Source organism: Cricetulus griseus (genome assembly GCF_003668045.3).
Source record: "Cricetulus griseus strain 17A/GY chromosome 1 unlocalized genomic scaffold, alternate assembly CriGri-PICRH-1.0 chr1_0, whole genome shotgun sequence".
NCBI lineage: Eukaryota > Metazoa > Chordata > Mammalia > Rodentia > Cricetidae > Cricetulus > Cricetulus griseus.
The window spans coordinates 127,901,543-127,922,731 of record NW_023276806.1 but is presented as its reverse complement, the minus strand read 5'-3'; the positions used below and the strand labels follow the sequence as shown (position 1 = coordinate 127,922,731).

Here is a 21,189-nt window from a genome sequence, read left to right as displayed (position 1 = left end):
AGCAGCCATGAATTTAAAAGAGAAAGGAGGGATTTATGGGGGTGTTTGAAGGGAGATGATATGATTATAGTCTCAAGAGGGGTGGGTAGCGGTGTCTGAGGACTGCTACTGAGATTCTTCTGGCCTCCATCCAGATATAGTCACACATGCACTTACACACACACAAATAATTTTTATCTTACATTTTCCTCAAAGAGTATGAGAGGACCAGATTTTGGGGACCTCTTTAAAATTACTAGTTTTATTTCTATATTACTGTATATCTTACTATTGGAAATAATGAAGGTGATTGTCTTCATATGCATGTTATAATTCCTCATTATCTTACATTAACTGAGGTTTATTGAAAATAGCTGTTAATATTAGTTTCATGATAAAATGATAGTTCAATGTAGAGTGGTAGTCATTCAAATAAAATGGCATTTCTCTGGTGCTTATAGTCAATCATAAATGATAGTTGATCATAAATAACTTGTAATAAGGTATAAGAAAATTTTTCTTAGCTAAATAAATACTTATTTTTCATTAACAGTTATATTGTTTAATAATCATGCATGCTGTGCCTTTGACTGATTTTCGGTATTTTATTATTTTAAAATAGGTTTTGAAATGTTTTCTAGATGAGTTTTAGAATCTGACCATTTGTCTTTTAAAAATATTTTAAAGGGCAAAACTCTTACTGCCATTGCAGTAATTCTTACCAACTTTGCTGATGGCAAGCCTCTTCTCAGTAAAAGAAGCAAGAAGAATCAGCTAAGAAAGGTAAAGTCAGTGTGTTCTGTGAAGGCTGCTTTACTATAGAAATCGCTATCTCACTAAAAGTCATTGACAGCTAATTAATAATAGCTGATCTTATTCAGATGTGATTAATGTTTTTTTTTCACCATTTATGATGGTGCTTATAAAAGCATAAATACCAATTTTCATGGGGGTGCATGTTTTTAATCCCAGTACTTGAGAGGCTGAAGCAGATGGATCTTTGAATTTAAGGTCAATCTGGTCTACAAAGTGAGTTCCAGGCCAGTCAGGATTACATAATAAGACCTTATTTCAAAACAACAATAAAAACAAACAAATTAAAAAACCCAGAAGACACAAATAAATAAATAAAAAGAGTATAAGTACCAGTTTGTCTTACTGCTGTTGCTGTGAAGAGCACCATGTCCAAGGTAGCTTATAAAAAAACAAACAAACAAAAAACAGTTAATTGGGAGGTTGCTTACAGAGTTTTTTCTTTTTTTTTTTTTTTTTTTGGTTTTTTGAGACAGGGTTTCTCTGTGGCTTTGGAGCCTGTCCTGGAAATAGCTCTTGTAGACTAGGCTGGTCTCAAACTCACAGAGATCCGACTGCCTCTACCTTCCGAGTGCTGGACTAAAGGCGTGCACCACACCACCCAGCTGCTTACAGATTTGAAGAGTTAGTCCATTATCATGGTGGGGAACATTGTTATAGGCAGGCAGGCATGGTAGTAGGGCAGTAGCTAAGAGCTCGTTTATTATTGCTGGCAGATGGGAGGGAGGAATGAAGGGAGGGGAAACAAAAGAGAAATTAGAAATAAACAATTATTCCTGTTTTTATCTGAAAATCATAGAAGCCTGAATTAGGAAACAGCACAAAGATGTTTTTCTATATTTTACTTTTCATGTATACTACTTTTCCTTAGACCTTATTGAATTTTTAAATTTTTAAACGTTTACTGGGACTTATTTACACTGCTAGAATCTCAGATTCATTTATTTTTGCTATAAATACTACTGCTGTATCATACTAGTTTTGGGAATTCCAGAAACTAGTATCTGCCTAATGGTAGATACATTATTTACCAAATAGGGAATCCTGGTTTGAAAATTTAGTGTGGGAGTGTTTTATTCCAGTGTAAATCTTATCTCATGAATTTTTTTTGCAGTAACATTTATAGTTGAGAGGTGTGTGTGTGTGTTCATTTGGAAAGATTAATACCAACTAATTTTTATTTTTTTAGTATAGTGGAAAATTTCATTGCTTTTTTCATATTTTAAGAAATGTCAAAGTGTATAATTAGGAAGCTAACTAGGAAAGATTTTTATTTTTTGCATTTATTGGCTTAAAAAAATTTTGCACAAGATCTTCCCACCGCCCAACCTCATATTCGTTCTCTCAAAACAAAACAAAAACAAAAAAAGGGGTGGGGGGTTGAACCTGGGGGTGGGGCAAGAAAAAAAAAACTAAAAAGAAAAAGCTATCTAAAGAAAACACTGGTAAAAGCACATTAAAAACATGGAGTCCATTTTGTGTTAGCCAGCTGTTTCTGAGCACGGGGCCTGTCCTGCAGTGTGGTTTAGTGTCACCGCATTGGAGAAAAGTGATTTTCTCTTTCTCAACAGATAACAATTGCAAACAGCTTCTTGTGTAGAGTGGGGCTTTGTGCCTATTTCCCCTATCCCCATCCTGGGACTTTGTCTGGTTGAATGTGTGTAGATCTTGTGTGTGTTGTGAGTCTCTGAGTTCCTTATGTACATCAGTTCTGTTGTGTCTGGAAAATGCAGTTTCCTTGGAGTCATCTGACTCTTAAAATTGTTTGGCCTACTTTTCCACATAGACTTGAGCCTTGAGGAGAGAGGTTTGATAAAGACATCTCATTTCCAGCTGAGTCCTTAAAAATATATCACTTTATGTATGTTTCCAAGTCTTATCTGTTTATTACCATCTACTGCAAGATGAAACTTCTCTCTGATGAGAATTGAGCAATGAACTGGTATGTGGGTGTAGCAGTATGTCATTAGGAGTTGTTTTATTGCTGTGTTCATTTAGCAGAATAATAGTAGTAGGTTTTCCCCTAGGAAGTCCCCCAAGACCTATCTATAGTCTCAGGTTTTGGGCTATTTTAGCAATGCCATATATGGGTTCTTTCTCATGGAATGGTCCTTAAATCCAATATTTAAAAAGTGATTGGTTACTCTAATAAACATTTGTAGTATCATTATACTAGTATATCCTTCAAGTGTGTCATTATTGTAGATTGCATGTCTCATAGCTAGATAATAGTGATGATTCCTTTTCTACTCTGCTGGTGTACACATACCTTCTAGATCCAAAAACACTAATCAGGAGAGAAGCTTCTCATGATTTTTATTTTTGAGATACTGGTGAGAAAAATTTAAATCAGTTTGTATATTATTTTTGCTTTTTTATCTCCCTTTTCACCAATTTTAAAATGGTAAGAAATCTATTAGCATTAAAGCAGTCTTTATTATGTAAAGTAAATCAATATAAAACAGATTAATCTTAATATCATTTAAAACTGATACCCCATTGAAGAAAATGCCTTTTTTTACATAGGAATACAAGGATGAGACTGTCAAACTGGGAAGAAGTAATACTAACAAAGAGGCAGATAAACTAAGCACAGGTGAGTTTTAATTGTGAATATGGTCTAACTACTTTATGTTTTTTATACCTAAGAAAATCCTATTTTGGGTTTTGTAATATACAAAAATTTAGGATCTCTTTTCTGAAGAACTTTGTGAGGATTGTTAATCAGAAAAGGTTTTGTCAAAATAGTTGGATATTAGTATACCAGGAAGGGAAAATATTTTTAATTGAGAGAAAAATTTCTTCCAAGAACAATTTAAAGAAAAAATGTTTTGTTTTAGAACTTCATTATATTACAATGCAGTGCACATAGTTACAAAGAAAGCTAGAAAGATAAATTAGAACCAATTCTGAAGTCAAAGAAGGGAAGAGACCTGTGATTTTAGCAGTCATGACCATTATACTTTACTTGCTGAAGCCAGGTTGAAGCAGAACAAAGCTGAAAATATTGTGGATGAGTGTGTGTAGAACTGGGAAGGACTGGGGTAGCAGTAAGGGATAGAAAACACTTGAAGAGAGTAGAATTGAATGTGTGTGTATGTTTTTTTTTTTCTTTTTTATGATAAGATACTTGGTTATAGGGTGAGAATTGTGTAAGCTTATGGGAGAAAATGAGAACTCAAGAGTAATTACATAAGTCAGCACTCTTAAGTTTGAGGGAGTGGAGTACACAAGCAAGTAGGTGGTGGGTGAGAGGTCCGATAATTGGCTTATAATACATAATGCCATCAAATTTTCATTGCAAGTTAATGAAGTTCTCTGGGAAGAAAATGAATTTGAATTTAGGCCAACAATAGTATATTTGCAGAGCCTGGGAGGACTAAACAGTGATAAGGAAGGTTAGTAAGTGACAGGGAATATTTGAAAATACAAATTTATATTAGTATTTTATTAGGATTTACCCTCCTCCTGGGTGTGTGTGAGTTGTTGAGTGTTTTTTATACAGAAGTAAATTCAGCCTCTGGGTTGGTGGGTAACTACTGGAAAAAGACATTTTTATTGGGTCATAAAAAACTGAAGATATATATTTATATATATCCCAGTGGAAAATAGTAGTTTAGGAGAAATGCAGAAAGACTACCTACCAACGGGGCTTGAAAGTAGTGAAGTAAAAGCTCAAGGTTAGTTATGGAAAAACTAAGATTTTCAGAGCGATAGTGCTGTTTTAGGACAATTTGATAATTCTGTGTGTTTCTTTAAAATAGAGCCTTCTAGATGTAGTGAAGAACCTGGCGTTTCAAATACCCAGGAGAATAAGAAGTGTCCTATGTCAGGATTTTCTAGTTTCTGCCCTAAAAGGTAAAGTGTTGGGGTTAAGCTACATGGCATATCTATTTATACTCTTCCTCTGTTTTCTTGTAAGAGAAAGAGATGAGTACTGTGTTTCTAATTGCAGATTGTTAAATCACAATGACAAAAGAAATTATTAATTCTTAAGTCATGTTGCCAGTCTCCTCCTACTTTTTTGTTTTAAAAGTGAAAGTACTGTTAATCTATAAAATAAGTGGTTTATTAATTTTTAATAATCACTACCACTTTCCCCCTAATTTTTGTTGATATAGATTTTCTTGATGAGACATTAAGAGTTTTCATTTGGATTTTGAGGGATGAAATTAATGTGTTCAGAAAGCTTAACATAGCACTCTTTGCTTTATTCAGAAAATTATTTTTGGAGTGTTAACACAGACTAGATTCTAGGGAGAATGTGGATAAAAGATATTCCTGTTTGATCTTACCTTGAATCTGTTAACTTTATAAGCTTTATTTACCCTCTCAACTAGGTATAGGTACCAGACTTTTATATAGTGTGGTCTCCCATCAATGTACATGGATGTGATCTTATGTCTAAAACTCCACTAGCTATTCCTAAGTAGTAATCACAAAATAAGGTCTAGTTGATGATTCTGTCATTAATCCCCTCTTGAACTCAAAATCATTACTTACTAGTTTTCTCCTTATTTAAAAATGTTTTCATTTTGTTATTGATTTGTATAAGTGTTTGCCTGTATGTATGTCTGTGTGCCACTATTGTGTCTGGTGCTCAAGGAAGTCAGAAGGAGGCATCAGATCTCTTGCAGCTGAAGTTACAGATCACTGTGAGCTGCCATGTGGGTGTGGAGTTGAACCTAGGTCTTCTGGAAGATAAGCCAGTGCTCTTAATCCTGCAGTCTAGCCTGGTTTCCTTTTTATTTAAATGCCAAATCTAAAAACTGAACTAGTCATAAGCCTATGTAATATAGCACTGTTATGTAGAATAGATCAGATAAAAGGAAATGGACATATAACAAGGAAAATGTGTTCAAACATCAGCCAGTATGTGTACTATAGCCAATACAGACCAGCTGACTCTTCAGAATAGTAGTATTTTTAGGCCTTTTATTTATAGTCACATTTAGTCAGTTATATTTTTATTACCATTTTCCAAGTGAGGAAACAGACTTAGATACTAGTAGAATGAGAATTTGAATCTTGGTTGTCTAATTCCAAAGTCCATTGTTCTTAAATCCTTACTTCATGAAATTTATACAATAATCAGATTTTCCCTTTTCTTTGATAATAGTTGGTTCCCTCCCCCTTACTCATCTTCAAAGGCTTTATCAAGATTTTCTTTAATTGGTATATATTATATATACTGGTAGGCCTCATAAAGACACGTTTTCAATACAAGGTACTTTGGCCATATTTTCATCCTCTATAACCTGTCCATTTTCCTCTCCTTCCTTCGCCTTTTTTTTACCTCCCTCTAATCTCTTTTCTCCCAGTATCCCTTTTGCTTTGATGTTTTATAAATATGTGTGGAGAATTTTTGAGTATGTATGGCTTTTATGTATCTTTCTTTAATCTAAGATCCACAGAATGAGAGAAAACATTTGCCTGAGTCTGGCTTATTCCATTCATTTTCTTGTAGTGATTCATTTTTCTTTATGGTTAACACCACATTGTGTAGATGTAACATGTCTTTCTTTACTCATTTGGCTATTGATGGGATATCCATGATAGCTTCATTTTTTAGCTACAGTGAATAATGCAACAGTAAGCACTGATGTACTTTATCTCTATAGTGTGTTAACTCACAGTCTTTTGAGTATATATGCAGGGGTGGTTATAACTGGACCATGCAGTAGTTCTATTTTTAGCCTTTTGATGACCCATAATGGCTTCCACAATGGCTACACCAGTTTACATTTGCAGAACAGTACACAGGCTCCCCTCTTCCTTGCCTCCACATCAGCATTTATTTGTTTTGTTTTTTCTTTCTTTTTAAATTTTTTTCTTTATTCTTGGGAATCTCATACATGCACACAGTAAAATATCATCATACATACCCTTTATTTATTCATTGGGGGAATTGATTTTCCTCCTCAATCTGTCTTCTCCCAACTTCATGTCTCTTCCTCCTTATCCACTTCTTCTCTTCCTCCTCTCCCCCTTGCTCCTTCACTTCTTTTTTTTGATGGATCATTAAGTCTAGTTAGTGCTGCCAATAGTTTCATGGGTATCGGACCACCTCCTGGAGGAGGGAAAATGTAACAGTAGCCATACTCTCAAAAAAGAATGGTTCTCTTTCTTCTAGCAACTATCAGCTTCCAGTAGCTGCTCAGGAGCGGGTGGGGCCTGGAGAAAACCTCAACCTGTCCTTATTGTGTGCAGGTAACTACAGTTGCAGTGAGTTCATGAATTTGATAGCTGTGTCATGTTCAGAAGACAGCATTTTATATCATTCCTCTCCATCTACCAGCTCTACATTGTTTTTGCGTCCTCTTCGCCAACATTTCTTGAACCTTATTAGAGAATAGGAAATGACAGAGATGTTCCATTTGGGGCTGAGCACTTTTTCATTTTCAGCACTTTGATCAATTGTGAATGTCTGCATTGACTGCAGTCCACTGCAAAAAGCAGGTTTTCTCACTGAGATTAAGAACAGCCCAAGTCTGTAGGCGTAAACAAGTATTAGAGGGTAATTTGACAACATGACCATTGAGCAAAACAGCAATAGCAGGTTCTGCTGCAGGGCCTTTGAGCTTCCCAGCCAGGGGCTTGTTTTTACATTCCCTCTCCAAATCTGTCACTATCCACTACTTCAGCAGAGAAGACTAGGGCCACATGAACTCCTCCCCCATTATGACTGACTGTTGACAGGGCTAATGCAGACCCAGTGAATCTCTACCTATCTCTGAAGCCATTTGTATATGTTCACTATACAGACTATTTGCAGTCACTTGCTGCATGCAGGTGCAGACTGTTTCATGTGATCACTTGTGCGTGTATACAGGTGATTTTCTCTATGTGTTCATATACTTAGGTGTAGGTACAGAATATGTCTGAGCCAACACTTGCATGAATGCAGGTATTTATTCTATCTCTACACTGTTATATGTTTTCTTCTCTGTCTGTTTGGGTGGTGTTTTCTGGTGATAGGAAATCTTTGTGATAATAAGCTTCCTATGTTGGTTGATCTTTGTTTTGTTTGCTTTGCATCCAGAGGTTGTGCTTTGTAGGCATTATAACTATAGAAATGTCAGTCTGTAGACACTAGAAAGGGCTGTCAGCAGGGTTTCCAGTGGCAGGAGCCCTAGTTAACTTTTAAGCTCTTGCTACTACATGTCCTACTTCTGAAGAACTAGTGAGTCTTATTCTAGTCCATGGTGTAGACCCTATTTCTTCTATTTAGGAACACTGTGTGCTCTGGTCAGAACTCTACCCCAATCCGTTAGAAGTGTTTTACCTTCCAGGACTCAGAATAGTCCCCTGACATTTGTCCTGGGCAATGCAGAGAGGAGCTTTGCATCTAGTTCACCAGCCTGTTAACAAAGCATACATAGGTCTTTTAAAATGACTTCTTAACCTCTGCTCCAGCCACAAATGTGAAATATATGCCCACAAATTCCTGTGTGATTGAACTGTACATCTTCTCAGTGATGTGGCTGGTATTAGTGTACTTTCTGTGGCTTAGTCTTTTTGTTTTGTTCTTGGATTTGTACAGATGTTGTACAAATTGGCTGTACAGATGCTGCCCTCCCTCCCTTCTTTTACTGTTCTATAAATAATCTTGTGCTGAGAGTAGGACTGACTGAAACCCTGTTTGTCCTAAGCTGAGGTCTCCATCCTCTCTGGTTGTTCGAAGTCCTCTTTGGGGAATAGAGCATGTTTAGAATCAACTCAGGACATTCCTGTTCTGTTTCTTCAGTATTTCTTTGCTACTGAAGCTAGTGCTTTCCTGTCATCACTCCTCTTACAGGACAGTGGCTCTCACAGTCCCTGCTTGACTTCTTTGTGAATTTAGCAGTCTGTATGTGGTTGTCATCTGCCATCTTCTACATTGCCAATTCTTTTTGGTTCTAATGTTCCATCAGTGTTTTACTTGAACTACTGAACATTGAACTCTACATGATTGACTTTTCAAATGTGATCTTGTTGGTACTAGATTTTACAAGTGCAGCTATATGGTCATAAAAGGAAGAAACTTCTAGCATATTTGACTTTTGCTTGGCAAACAGGAGACTCTTTGAAAAATCTATTAAAAAGCAAATGGGAGTTAAACAATTTCTATGTTACATTTATTAAACATTCGTTTATTATATTTTATTTTGATTCTTTCAATTTCAGAAGAAAAATTGCCGTTCAGTACATTGAAAGCAGTGATTCAGAGGAAATGGAAACTAGTGAACCGCCACAGACAATGAAAGGTAATATGACTCGATTTGACACTCTGTCATGTATTCTAATCTCCTAGTGTGTCCATTTTTATCTTTATTTATTTTTTTTTATTTCAGGCAAGCTGAAAAATGCACAGTCAGATACTAAAAGTAGAGTAAAAGGTAGGTGTATATTACATCTCAGTTCTTTCATAATCTGCATGTAAAGATTTTTAAAATGAAACAATCATTAATTGACATCTTATTAGCTTGAAAGATTTTTAGCAATAGTATAAAATTTGGCTGCTTTTGAACTTTTCCCTGCATTTGAACTTTTCATGAACTTACCATATGTGCTAAATGAATTAAATGATTCAAATTCAATGAATAATTTCAAGTTAAAAATCTAATGGATAATATTTAAACCAATTTAGACAAAATAGTTTTCTACTACTTATAAAATAAGTTGAATAAAACTTTGTATTTTTACACAAGTGTGCACAAGCACGCGCGCGCGCGCACACACACACACACACACACACACACAGAGGAGATATGAACAGGTTTGGAGTGCCTTCTTGGCAGCATTCACATTATGCACATAAAAAAAAAACATTTTCTTCATTTTGGAAACATGCTTTATTTTCCTATTAATTCAAGTCATATTGTCTTTCTAGTTAGCTGAGAAATTGTATTGCACTTGGAAAAAAGCTTATTACCATTGGTCTGATGTGAAATTTGACAGCTTCATACTGGTGCAGCTTTCTTTTCTGAGTGCTGAGTTCCTTTGCATTTGTCTGTTCCTGCTTTCTCATTTAAGAGAAGTAACAGCTGGGATGTGATAACATCATTTCTCTGAGCTATAGAGATATGCTTAGTGTCAGAAATGGCAATGTTACTTAACAAATACCATTTTTATTTAATAATGTAATCTCCCAAGTTGCAGAATATAGAAAGTGCCTAAGGAGGCAGAGTAAAGACTTTTTATGATTCTGTGATTTTTCTTCTACCAGGATCATCTAAGGTTAAAGAAGATACAGAATTTGCCCGTGCACTTACTTCATCTGCCTCTGCAACAAAGAAGAAAATGTTGAAAAAGGGTCAGTAAGTCTAGTTTTCTACCTTTCCCCCCTTTTTTTTGTTCTAGTCATTTTTGATTGGTTTAAAGCTTAATTTGGATAAATTTAATTAAGAACCTAATTTTTAGTATGATTAGGATTTTGCTTTTCATTTAAGAATATCAGTGATCTTTATTATAATTTTTATTTTCATAGAAAACAACATTGTTTATGAATATGATGGAAAAAGAGTTAAGATTAGATGTCTGAGAGAATTCTGTATACACCACAAGATCTTATTCCATGGCTTATTGAGCAGTCATGAGAGATGCAATGAACAAATAAAAGACTTTAGATGTTAAATGGTAGAAAGGAGATAAACAGTATAAGGACATAAAAGCATCAAAGTAGACTTGAATGTAGTCTGTTTAAAAATGGTATATTTTACCCAGAGAGACAAGGAGGGCCCAAGGTAGGACAATGGACCTCCTAGGGAGGGGAAGTAGAGGACTGGGAGTGGGTGGGCATGGGGACTCAAGGTATCAGATTGGGGGTGGGGCAGAGGGGGAAGTGCTGAGAAAGATGACTAGAAAGGGGGCTTTATGGAGAGGGCTAGAAGCCTGACATAAGAAAAACGTGCATGAGTCTACAAGGATGGCCCCAGCTAAGACTTCGGGCAGCAGTGGATGCATAGCCTGAACGGGCCATCCCCTATGATTGGATTGGTTGCCTGAGAGCTTTCATCCAGTGACTGATGGAGGCAGATTCAGAAAGGCATGGCCAAACATTGGGCAGAGTTTGGAAGTCCTGCTGAGGAGAGGAAGGAGGGATTGTAGGGCTATCAGGAAATCTGGGAAATCAGGGACATCAGAGGAAAACCCACAGAAACAGTGAGCCTGGCTCATGGGAACTCACAGAATCTGAACCAACAACCAAGGAGCCTACATGGAACCAACCTAGGTCCTCTGTATATATGTGACAGTTGTGTGGCTTGGTCTATTTGTGGGACTCCTGGCAGTGGGAGCAGGGCTGTCCCTGGTGCTTTTGGCTAGCTCTTGGGAACCTAGTCTTGATGCTGGATTGTCTTGCCCAGCGTGAATACAGGGGGAGGTGCTTGGTCTTATGGGAGCTTGATATGCCATGTTTTGCTGATGTCCAGAGGAGGCCTGCTCCTTTCTGAGTGAATACAGAGGAAGGGAGGGGTGGACAGGAGGAGTGGGTTGTGGGGTGGGGTGTGCAGAAGAGAAGTGGGGGAAGGGAGTGCAAAGAGAGGAGGGAGGCTGTGGTCTGGATGTTAAATAAATAAATTAAATTAATACTAGTAAGAAAGGTATATTTTGAACTTGGATGGCTTAGGGGTTAAGACCACATACTACTTTTCCGGGGGCCCAAATTCAGTTCCCAGCACCTATGTTAGGTAGCTAAAAAATTCTTTTAACTCCAGCTCCAAGGGATCCAACTACTGCTGACAACCTCTTCAGGTGTTTGCATGCGCGCGCGCGCGCGCACACACACACACACACACACACACATCATATGTATATATGATTATATTATATAATAACATATAATTAAGCTTAAATCTAAAAATATTTAATTAGAGAGGAGAAAAATCCATCCTGAATATAGGCAGTTGCATTTCATGGGCTGGTCCTGGAAATAATAAGGAGAAAGTGAGTTGAGCATCAACATATACTTTTCTGTATTTCCTGGCTGTAGATGTGGTGTGACCAGCTGCCTCATGCTTTTGCTGCCATGGCTTCCCCTCCATAGTGGGGAATATATTCTGAATTTGAAGGTCAAAATAAATCTTTTATTTGCTTTTTTGTAAGATATTTTGTCACAACAACTAACAGAAAATTGGCACTGAGGAATAGTGTTATTGGTGTGCTAAGCCTGACTAGTTTGTAAGCATTTAGCACAGGTTTGCAGGATCAATATGAAAGATTTTGGAGCTACAGGTTATAGACACACTTTAGACAAGAGACTAAGGGGCCATTTTGGTGGGAATTTGGAAGATCAGAATTCTGAGAGAAGTGAAGATAGTAGGGACTTGGTTCATCAGGTTTTAAAGGACTCTCTTGGGAACAGGGCTAGTGGCCTTTTGTGTTTTATTCTGGCAAAGAATCTGGCTTCATTCTGTTTATGTCTTAACCATTTGAGTGGGGTTGAATTAAGAAGTGTTGATTGGCTGATTATTTGGCACAGGAATTTCAAGACAGGATAGCGTTAGGCTGTATTATGGTTACTACTCACTGTTCTTACTTAGGTTGACAGAAAACTACAAATGGGGCAGAAAGGTAAGACAAATGTGCAGCTTAGCAAGGAAGGAGTGAGAATTTATAGTTGAGGATAGGGGCATTAGTATGATGTCTTACTCTTTTGTACTTTTTGTACTTTTTGAGGGGCCCAGCTCCCAGATAAATTACACACGGAGGGTTATTCTTAGTTATGAATGTCTGGCCTTAGCTTGGTTTGTTTCTTGGTGGCTTTTCTTAAATTATTCCAACTACCTTTTGCCTCTGGACTTTTATCTTTCTTACTTCTGTATATCTTACTTTCCTTCATACTCCATGTCTGGCTAGGTGGCTGTCCCCTGACGTCCTCCTCTCCTTATTCTCTCATTCTTCCTCCTGTTCCTCCGTTCTCCTATTTGTACTCTCTTCCTGCCAGCCCCACCTGTCCTTGCTTCTGCCTTGCTATTGGCTATTCAGCTCCTTATTAGGACCATCAGGTGTTTTAGACAGGCAAAGAATCACAGCTTCACATAGTTAAACAAATGCATCATAAACAAAAGTAACACACCTTAAAATAATATTCCACAGCAGGGCGATATGGTGAGAGTGACTATAATTGTTACAGAGATTAACAACATTAAAGAACCTTATAGCTGCACTGGGATAGGTAAAGTACACAGAGGGCAAGACCTTACTCATTGAAGGCTCCAGTTTGTAACAGGGAAGATGAATTTAAAAGGTGAGAACCAAGACACAGGATGCCAATGAAGGTGTTCTGTGCTCCACAGTTGCCACCCAGAGTAGTTTTCTCTCAGAGTCAGCCTTAAAGGTTCGTAGAAGTGGTTGTATCTTTGGTCCAAGGGACCAGCTACGTTTTGAGCCGATTACAGAACTTGAAAGTGTTTTCCATAGGGTACAGATTTTGTAGGCATGCAAGATGTATAATGCAAGGCTCATGGAGGCTTAGGTCAAAGTTTCAAAAAACTGCTGAGGCAGGAAAGTGTGTGGCAGGACCCTGCCAAGAGGTGTGGGAGCCTATTGCACAGACTGTGAATGTATGGTCTTAGGTAGGGTGGGAGCTCCAAGATGTTATAGATGCTACTACCTTAGGATGTTGGTGAGGAAGGCTGTATGGGGTTCACAGTTAAGAAATTATCCTAAAATGGTCTGGAGAGATGGCTCAGAGGTTAAGAGCACCGACTGCTCTTCCAGAGGACCTGAGTTCAATTCCCAGCAACTACATGGTGGCTCACAACCATCTGTTATGAGATCTGGTGCCCTCTTCTGGTGTGCAGATATACATGGAAGCAGAATGTTGTATACATAATAGATAAATAAAACCTTTAAAAAAAAAAAAAGAAGAAATTATCCTAAGTTTCAGAAGGACCTTTGAACTATTGAAGTTGGGCCTATTCAAAAATTCTGTGAGGAATTTTAGAAATGAGCTAAATACATTTTTCATTTTAAGATGAACATGAAAGTTCAGGGGCCAGAGTGGAATGTTACTACTTAAAGTGACGTGCTTGTGTGTTAAGTTGACAAGAGATGGAATTGTGATAATTAATCTTTGTTTGATTGGGGTTATAATCACCATAAAAATACCCCTGGTTGTCCTATGAGGGTGTTTCTGGGAAAATTTAACTAAAGAGAGAGGCTTCTTTGAGTGTCCAGTTACAGTCCTCTGATTCTTCTTGATAAATAATCACTATTTAATTTTTGGTTTTAGGGAGTGAGAGAGACTGGAAACAGCCCATTTATTTTATTTTTATGTTTTATTGTGACAGGGCTTTTCTGTGTAGCCTTGGGTGTCCTGGAAATCCCTCTGTAGACCAGGCTGGCCTCAAATTCACAGAGTTCCACCTGCCTTTGCATCCCTAGTGCTGGGATTAAAGGTGTGTACCACTGCTTCTCAGCCCCCATTTCCTGGCTTTTAATTCTTGTTAATTTTTATCTTCATAGATGATGATTGTTGGACCATATTGAGATGTATCTCAGTATTTAAAAAAGCAGATAAAGTCTATCAGCACATTGTTCTTTTAGGGGCATCTGTGATGGAGGTCTCAAAGAAATGTGACACTGGAGAGAGGACAAGAACAACACTGATCATCTGTCCACTCTCTGTGCTGAGCAATTGGATTGTAAGTCTAAAGCCTTTCTGCTTAAAATGGGGTATCACATCTGTCTATAAGAAAGTATTGTTAGAAATATGTGACCTTCATTTTATCTGTTAAGTGAATTACATTTGCTGAGCTGAAGTACTTTTTCTGTGAAGGCTTATATGATTAACGTCCTGATTTCGAATGATGCTTTGATATTTTCTTTTGCCCCCACCATGTTTGTCCCTCTGAGAACATTATAACATTACATGTGCTCCTGTCTGCTTGGTTTGTCCATAATTTCTTTCATAGATTTTTCTCACTTAATCCTCACTATTTTCAGTTTCCAGGTGACCAAATTGAGAGGTTATGTAACTTGACTAAGGCCATCCAGTCAAGTGCACCAGAGAGCTCATATGTGGTCATCAATATTTGACCCCAAAGTCTCTTGACAAGACTACTAGTCAGAAAAGCAGGCTCCCCCCTGCAGATTGTTTTTCTTTTTTAAGAACATTTCATTGGAATGGGATCTGTATATGTTATTTGTAAGCAGCAGCCTGCTTTTATGTCCTTGCTAATTTGAACCTCAAGTTTTCTTTTATAAGATTTTATTTTGGAAGTATTTGAACATAAATACCACTGGATATGAGCATTCTTGCTTTCTTCCATGGTATCTGTCTCCACCTTGTTTGTCCTATATCAGGAAGAGGAAATCCTGCTCTTCATAAAACTATTGCTTTGTTTTATTCCATTTTCCCCATTTCACTTTTCTGTCCCCACCCCCATTTCTTGGTTATTCAGTCTATTCCACTGGGGGTTTCATGAAAAATATTCAGGTCTTCATTTTAAATAGTTCCTTTTGATTATGTCTCACCTTGAAATTATTGCTCTTCTGTGTCCCTTCCCTTTTAGAGTTCTTGGAGTTTAATGTCTGCTTTATGCTCCTACTCACTGCATTGACTTCTGCTTCTAGCTGTCAGAATTGTACTGGGAGATCCTGAGTGACTCATCATACCCACATTATAGTCCTCTTTTCTTCTTGACTGTTTCTTAGGCATTGACTTAATGCATTTCTTCTTCACATTATATTGTTTTCTCCTCACAACTTGATATCTTTTTGTTTGGGTTTATTTATTTAAAATAAATTATTCCTTCTCTTGACTCATTATCGTGCTTCCCTTTTGAGGCTTATGGATTGTGATGCTTTTCCCTCTCTATTATTATTGCAGTAAAACTATGGTCTTTTCTTTAAATGTGTAGTTTGCCTTGGCAAGGGCTATAAGTGCATGCTTGAATGATAGGTTCAAGGTGAAACTTAGAAATACTGACAGAGAGACATAAGTAATATAAGTGTAAGTTTCTAAAGGCTTGCTATTTACAGATGTATTTTTAAAATGGTTAATCAAGGGGCATAGATCTATGGAAGACTGCCCAGCATGACCTGCACCACATAAGAAAATGAGATAAAAATAGATGGCTAGATAAATATAAAATAGATAATCGTATTTATATTTAAAAACCTTACATTTAAGTAATATAAACTTAGAAAGGACACCTCAGAAAATAAAACTATGCAAAAATTTAAAGAAATAATGGACATTTAAACATATAGAGCAGTAGTTCTCAACCTTCCTAATGCTGTGACCCTTAAATATATTTCCTCATGTTGTGGTGACTTCAATCATAAAATTATTTTTGTTGCTACTTCATAACTGTGATTTTGCTATTGTTATGAATTGTAATGTAAATATTTGTGCTTTCAAATGGTCTTAAGTGACCCCTGTGAAAGGGTCATTCAATCCCCAAAGAAGTCCTGACCCCACAGGTTGAGAACTTAGGATTTAGAGGCACATAGTAAACAGTATTTCATTCTTCCAATAATATACTCTGATTATACTATTCCAAGTTAATCACCTAAAATTCCCTGCAATAGATTGGAACCTATTTCCCCTCTTTTTTGTTTTAAAAGATTTATATTTTTATTTAATGTGTGTTCATGTACTCGAAGGTGCCCATGGAGGCCATAAGAAGGCATTCAATTCTCTGGAACTAGAGTTATAGATTGGTGGGAACTTTTGTGTGGGTGCTAGGAACCAAACACAGGTCCCCTGAAAGACCAACAGGTTACTCTTAACTGCTGAGACATCTCTCCAGCCCCCTTTTTCTGTTTGTAAATAAGGAAAATAATGACATTAAAGGAGTAAGATCTTAAATACCATTTCCAGAAACACCATAAATTCATTTTAGATATTTATTAAGACAGATTGTTTAACTGTGCTCCAAATCACCCATTTCATCCTGTTGATAAGCTACATGACACACAGAGTATCTAGAGACATAGGCCCTATTGTTTCCTCTCCAGAAGTATTGATTTTCTTTCTAGAATGAAGTTTTATTCTTCCATAAGTACATAGTATTCCATGTCATTGCCACTCATTTGATTTAGAATTTTTAATTAAATTCCTCCTCATACTGAATTTCTTCTTTACCAGATTGCCTGAGGAAACAAAATTCTTTGTGTTTTTATCTTTATTTCAGATGCCCCCTAACTTTGCATGTTTTGGCTTTTCTATTTTGTGTGTCTTTCTTCAGCCAACTGTATCAGTTTTATTCTCATTTGTTATGGAAACTCCCTTTGGGGAAACCTTTGACCTCATTGTTATATGTTCAAGAGTTACAGCTTTTTTCCCTCACTCTGGAAAACATTTTGCTTTTTTTTTTTTTATGTCATCTGGAACTATTCTGTATGGAAAGGTTTGTGAGTTGCAGATGAGCCCTTTATCTTATTCCCTTCTTGAATTATATTCTTTGTCTTCTGGGTCTTATCCTCTTTGTTCCTGTGACTTTTCTGACCACTGTTGCTTTGCTTTGCTTCTGGTTCATATACAGTTACTCTTGGTAGCTTGAGAGTTTTGAGGCCAAGCGGGGTTATATAGTGATCTTAAAAAGAAAAAAAAATTATAAAAAATTTGAGATCCTCATTTACTTAGCAAGACCCAAGAATTAGCAGAGTGCAGCCATCTTTGGTTTACTCTTTGCTTCGCTGGAATACTCTAACCTTATCTCAGCTATGTCATTCCTCCAAAAACAGCATAGTATGGTTCTTTATTATTGGCAGCCTGGATCTTTGACTGCTTTGTTTTCTCATTGTACATGTTCTCCTTAAAATGTAGATTTTTTAAGACTTATTCCTAGGTGTATGTTTTATCTATTTGTAACTTTAAAATGCATATGTGTACTTCTTACACCTACAGGCGAATGTTTATCGACTGTGTTGTACTCTAGGTAGTCCATAGTAGTGGTTCTCAACCTGTGGATTGATACCCCTTTGGCAAACCTCTGTCTCCAAAAATATTTATGTTACGACTCATAATAGTGGCAAAATTAGTTATGAAGTAGCAACAAAAATAATTTTATAATTGGGGGTCATCACAACACGAGGAACCCTATTAAAGAGCTGCAGCATTAGGAAGGTTGAGAACCACTGGTCTGTAGTGACCAAAAATCACAAGTATTTTCTTTCTCACTTCTTTCTTCCTCTTTGGGCAAGTTTTTCCATACCTTTATCACTCACTTCTCCTAGGCAGTCATCTGAAGTTTACGGACATCACTACCTACTCTCTTTTCCTCATGTTCCATACTTGAGTCTCAAGGCCCAAGCTGCCTTCTTTTTTTATTATTATTATTATCATATATTAATTCCATTTAATGAGTTTCATTATGACATTTTTATAATGCATGTAATATATTTTGATCAAATTCACCCAATTAGCCTTTCTTGTCTCTTCCAAGCTGCCTTCTTATTAACATCTTTTTCTCATTCTTGTCCTTTCCATTCTGTTCCAGCTTCTCCTATTCTGGTCCTAGAGTTTCAGTTCTTACCTGAGACTTTGCCAGCTTTGTGTTCATGGCATCTTCTCTCTAGTCTGGTCTTTCCCTCCCTCCCTCCCTCCCTCCCTTCCTTCTATCTCTTATCTTGCTCAAAATCATAAAACTGTTGTTTACAAAGTAATTTGGTAGACTTTTTTATTTAAAATGGAAGACATACTAGATATACCTTTAATCCCAGTGTTTGAGAAGCAGAGTCAAGAAGAGGACTACATAGTAATAAAGTAGCTACCTATAAATGAAATGGCTGCTCATTGGTAGGACAGGCAAAATTTATATGTTTTACATGTTTGTCAGTTTCACTATTTGATACAATATACTGATTAGTATAGTTATCATACTTTAGTTTTAGGTTGTAGGAAAACTGATTTATGACATCCCTACTGGCATAGCTCTTTGATATGCATGCTAAACTTGATACTCACCTGTTTCTTATTAAATATTTGTAATTTTCTTTTAGGACCAATTTGGACAACATATAAAACCAGAAGTGCACTTGAATTTTTATGTTTATTATGGTCCTGATCGTATTAGAGATCCAGCCTTGCTTTCAAAACAGGATATTGTTTTGACAACTTATAATATTTTAACTCATGATTATGGAGTAAGTATGCAAATACCTAAAGCCTTTAAAGATATTTATTATGTTTTAAAATTTTTGTGTGTGTCTGTCTGATAGTGCTGGTGACTTTGGAGGCCCCTGTAGCTATAATTACCTGACATAGGTTCTGGGAACAGAATTGGAGTCCTCTTCAAGAGCAGCCAATACTCCTAACTACTAAACCATTGCTCTAGTCCTACCTAGAAATTTTTTAAAGGTTGAATTTAATTACTCTCCTTCATGTTTCTAAATTACTCTAAAGTTGATAGTATATGCTCTTCCCTTTCTCTGTCTTAAAGTGCTTAAATGTCTGTGAGATAATGTGGTGCAAAGAAGGGTTTTATACAATCTTGAGATACTAATTTGGAAATGTTTGCCATTTAGAACATTTTAGGTTAAAACTTTAAATTTGGATTATATCTAGTGTTTATTACAATTTACATACAAATTTCTTTTTGATGTTATAAAAATTGTTTTTTGCTTTTTTAATGATTAGTGTTACCATTTGAAAATAAACTTTTTGTTTATAGTACTCATTAATTAGGTTCTCAACTCTTTTCATGAGCCCCTTATTTTCTTTAATAATTTAGTTATTTTGGAAATACTATTGAGTGTTCTAGAAAGAACATTACTGTTTGTATAAAAGAAAGCAAGGTTGTTACATTGAAAAATGACTCACAGAGGATGGCTTTTCTGTCACTGTTTCAATCTGGTGCAAAATGGTTCAGTGTATTATATATGACTCAGTAGACTTCTTAGCTTGGAGTAGGAGCTAGCTGCTTCTTAGTGGTACTTTGAATAACATATTTAGTATCTTATATTTTGGTTCCTTAGCTGTAAAGTAGAGGTAATATTCTAGGCTTGTGTGTATTCACTAATTGTCTTTGGTTTACTTCACAGTACCAGGTACCTAATAAGAATTGGTAGGAGAGATCAGAAGTACGATTGTTTAACAAACATTTAAGTACTGTTACTTAGTGGGCTTCTTGAATTAATATGAAACCTCTATTTCAGACTAAAGATGATAGTCCATTACATAGCATAAAATGGCTAAGAGTGATCCTGGATGAAGGACATGCCATACGAAATCCAAATGCTCAGCAGACAAAAGCTGTACTTGACTTAGAGGCAGAAAGAAGATGGGTATTGACAGGTAATTATAACATTCACTTTTTTTAGTTTTAAGTTTTGTGTGTCTATGCATTCACATGTATATGGGCATATATATGTGTGCAGGTGCACATCCAAATGTGTGTACATTTCTGTGGAAGCTTGATGTCAGTATTGGGCAGCTTCTTGGATCATTCTTCACCTATTCATTGAGGCATGGTCTCTTAGTTGAACCCAGAGTGCTAGCTATCCAACTAGCTTTGGGAATCCTATCTTCATTCCAAGTACTGGTATTACAGGCAGGCTGCTATACACACCCAGAATTTAATTGATTTCTGTGGATTCAACTCTAGTCCCATCATAGTCGTGTGGCAAGCACTTTATCTGCTGAGCTATCTTGAAGCCCTCATTTTTTTTATTAGTTTTTTTGAATTGATGCCTAAATATTACTCATATTCATGGACCTTAATGTGGTATAAGAGCTCATTGTAGTAGCATATTCAAATTAGGGTAATTACATCTGTTTCCTCATTTATTTTTATAGTAAAAGCATTGAAAATAATTTCTTCTACATTTTGGAATATGTATGAGGGCATTATTTGTTTTTTCCATCATTATCCTACAACTGTGCAGTGTAACAGCAGAACTTATTTTCCTGCCATGTTGTACCTTAATAACCATTGAGCAGTCTTTCCCCTCTATTATTCTTCTCAACCTCTGGTAACCACTATTTTCTTTTGTTCTCTAAGAGATCAGTTTCAGATTTTTTTTAAATTACATACGAGAGAGTGTGTGTGTGTGTGTGTGTGTGTGTGTGTGTGTAGTTTAGAGGACATGTAGATTGTATGACAACCTTGGTTGCTAGTCTTCCTTCATCTTTCTCTCTGCTTGAGATAGGGTCTACTGCATATGCCAGGTTCGCTGGTCTGTAAGCTTCCAATTCTGTTTCTGCCTCTCACCTTGTACTGTCCCTGAGATTACAGATCCATGCTACTTTGTCTGCCTTGATATGGTTTCTGAGCATTAGAATGAATTAAAATTCAAAGTTTCTGGATACAAAAATCAACATCCAAAGTTCACTACCATTTTTATATACTAATGATGACCATAGTTTTACAAAATAGAGCTACTCGAGATTATTTGCTGCTGCTCAAGCATAATCTTAGTTGTCAACAATTTCCTGATATGTGTTGCTTCAATGTGTCAGATTTT

The 21,189-nt window shown here is 36.5% G+C and overlaps 1 protein-coding gene across 1 annotated transcript in view; it reads left to right on the top strand.

The window, feature by feature from the left end:
* Positions 1-21,189, top strand: part of Hltf (helicase like transcription factor) — a 52,647-nt gene that overhangs the window by 16,135 nt on the left and 15,323 nt on the right. The window contains exons 8-16 of the mRNA XM_027392103.2: positions 667-762; positions 3,319-3,388; positions 4,557-4,650; positions 8,959-9,038; positions 9,126-9,170; positions 10,001-10,087; positions 14,323-14,420; positions 18,727-18,870; positions 19,882-20,020. Coding sequence (XP_027247904.1) covers positions 667-762; positions 3,319-3,388; positions 4,557-4,650; positions 8,959-9,038; positions 9,126-9,170; positions 10,001-10,087; positions 14,323-14,420; positions 18,727-18,870; positions 19,882-20,020 — 853 coding nt within the window. The remainder of the gene's footprint in view (positions 1-666; positions 763-3,318; positions 3,389-4,556; positions 4,651-8,958; positions 9,039-9,125; positions 9,171-10,000; positions 10,088-14,322; positions 14,421-18,726; positions 18,871-19,881; positions 20,021-21,189) is intronic.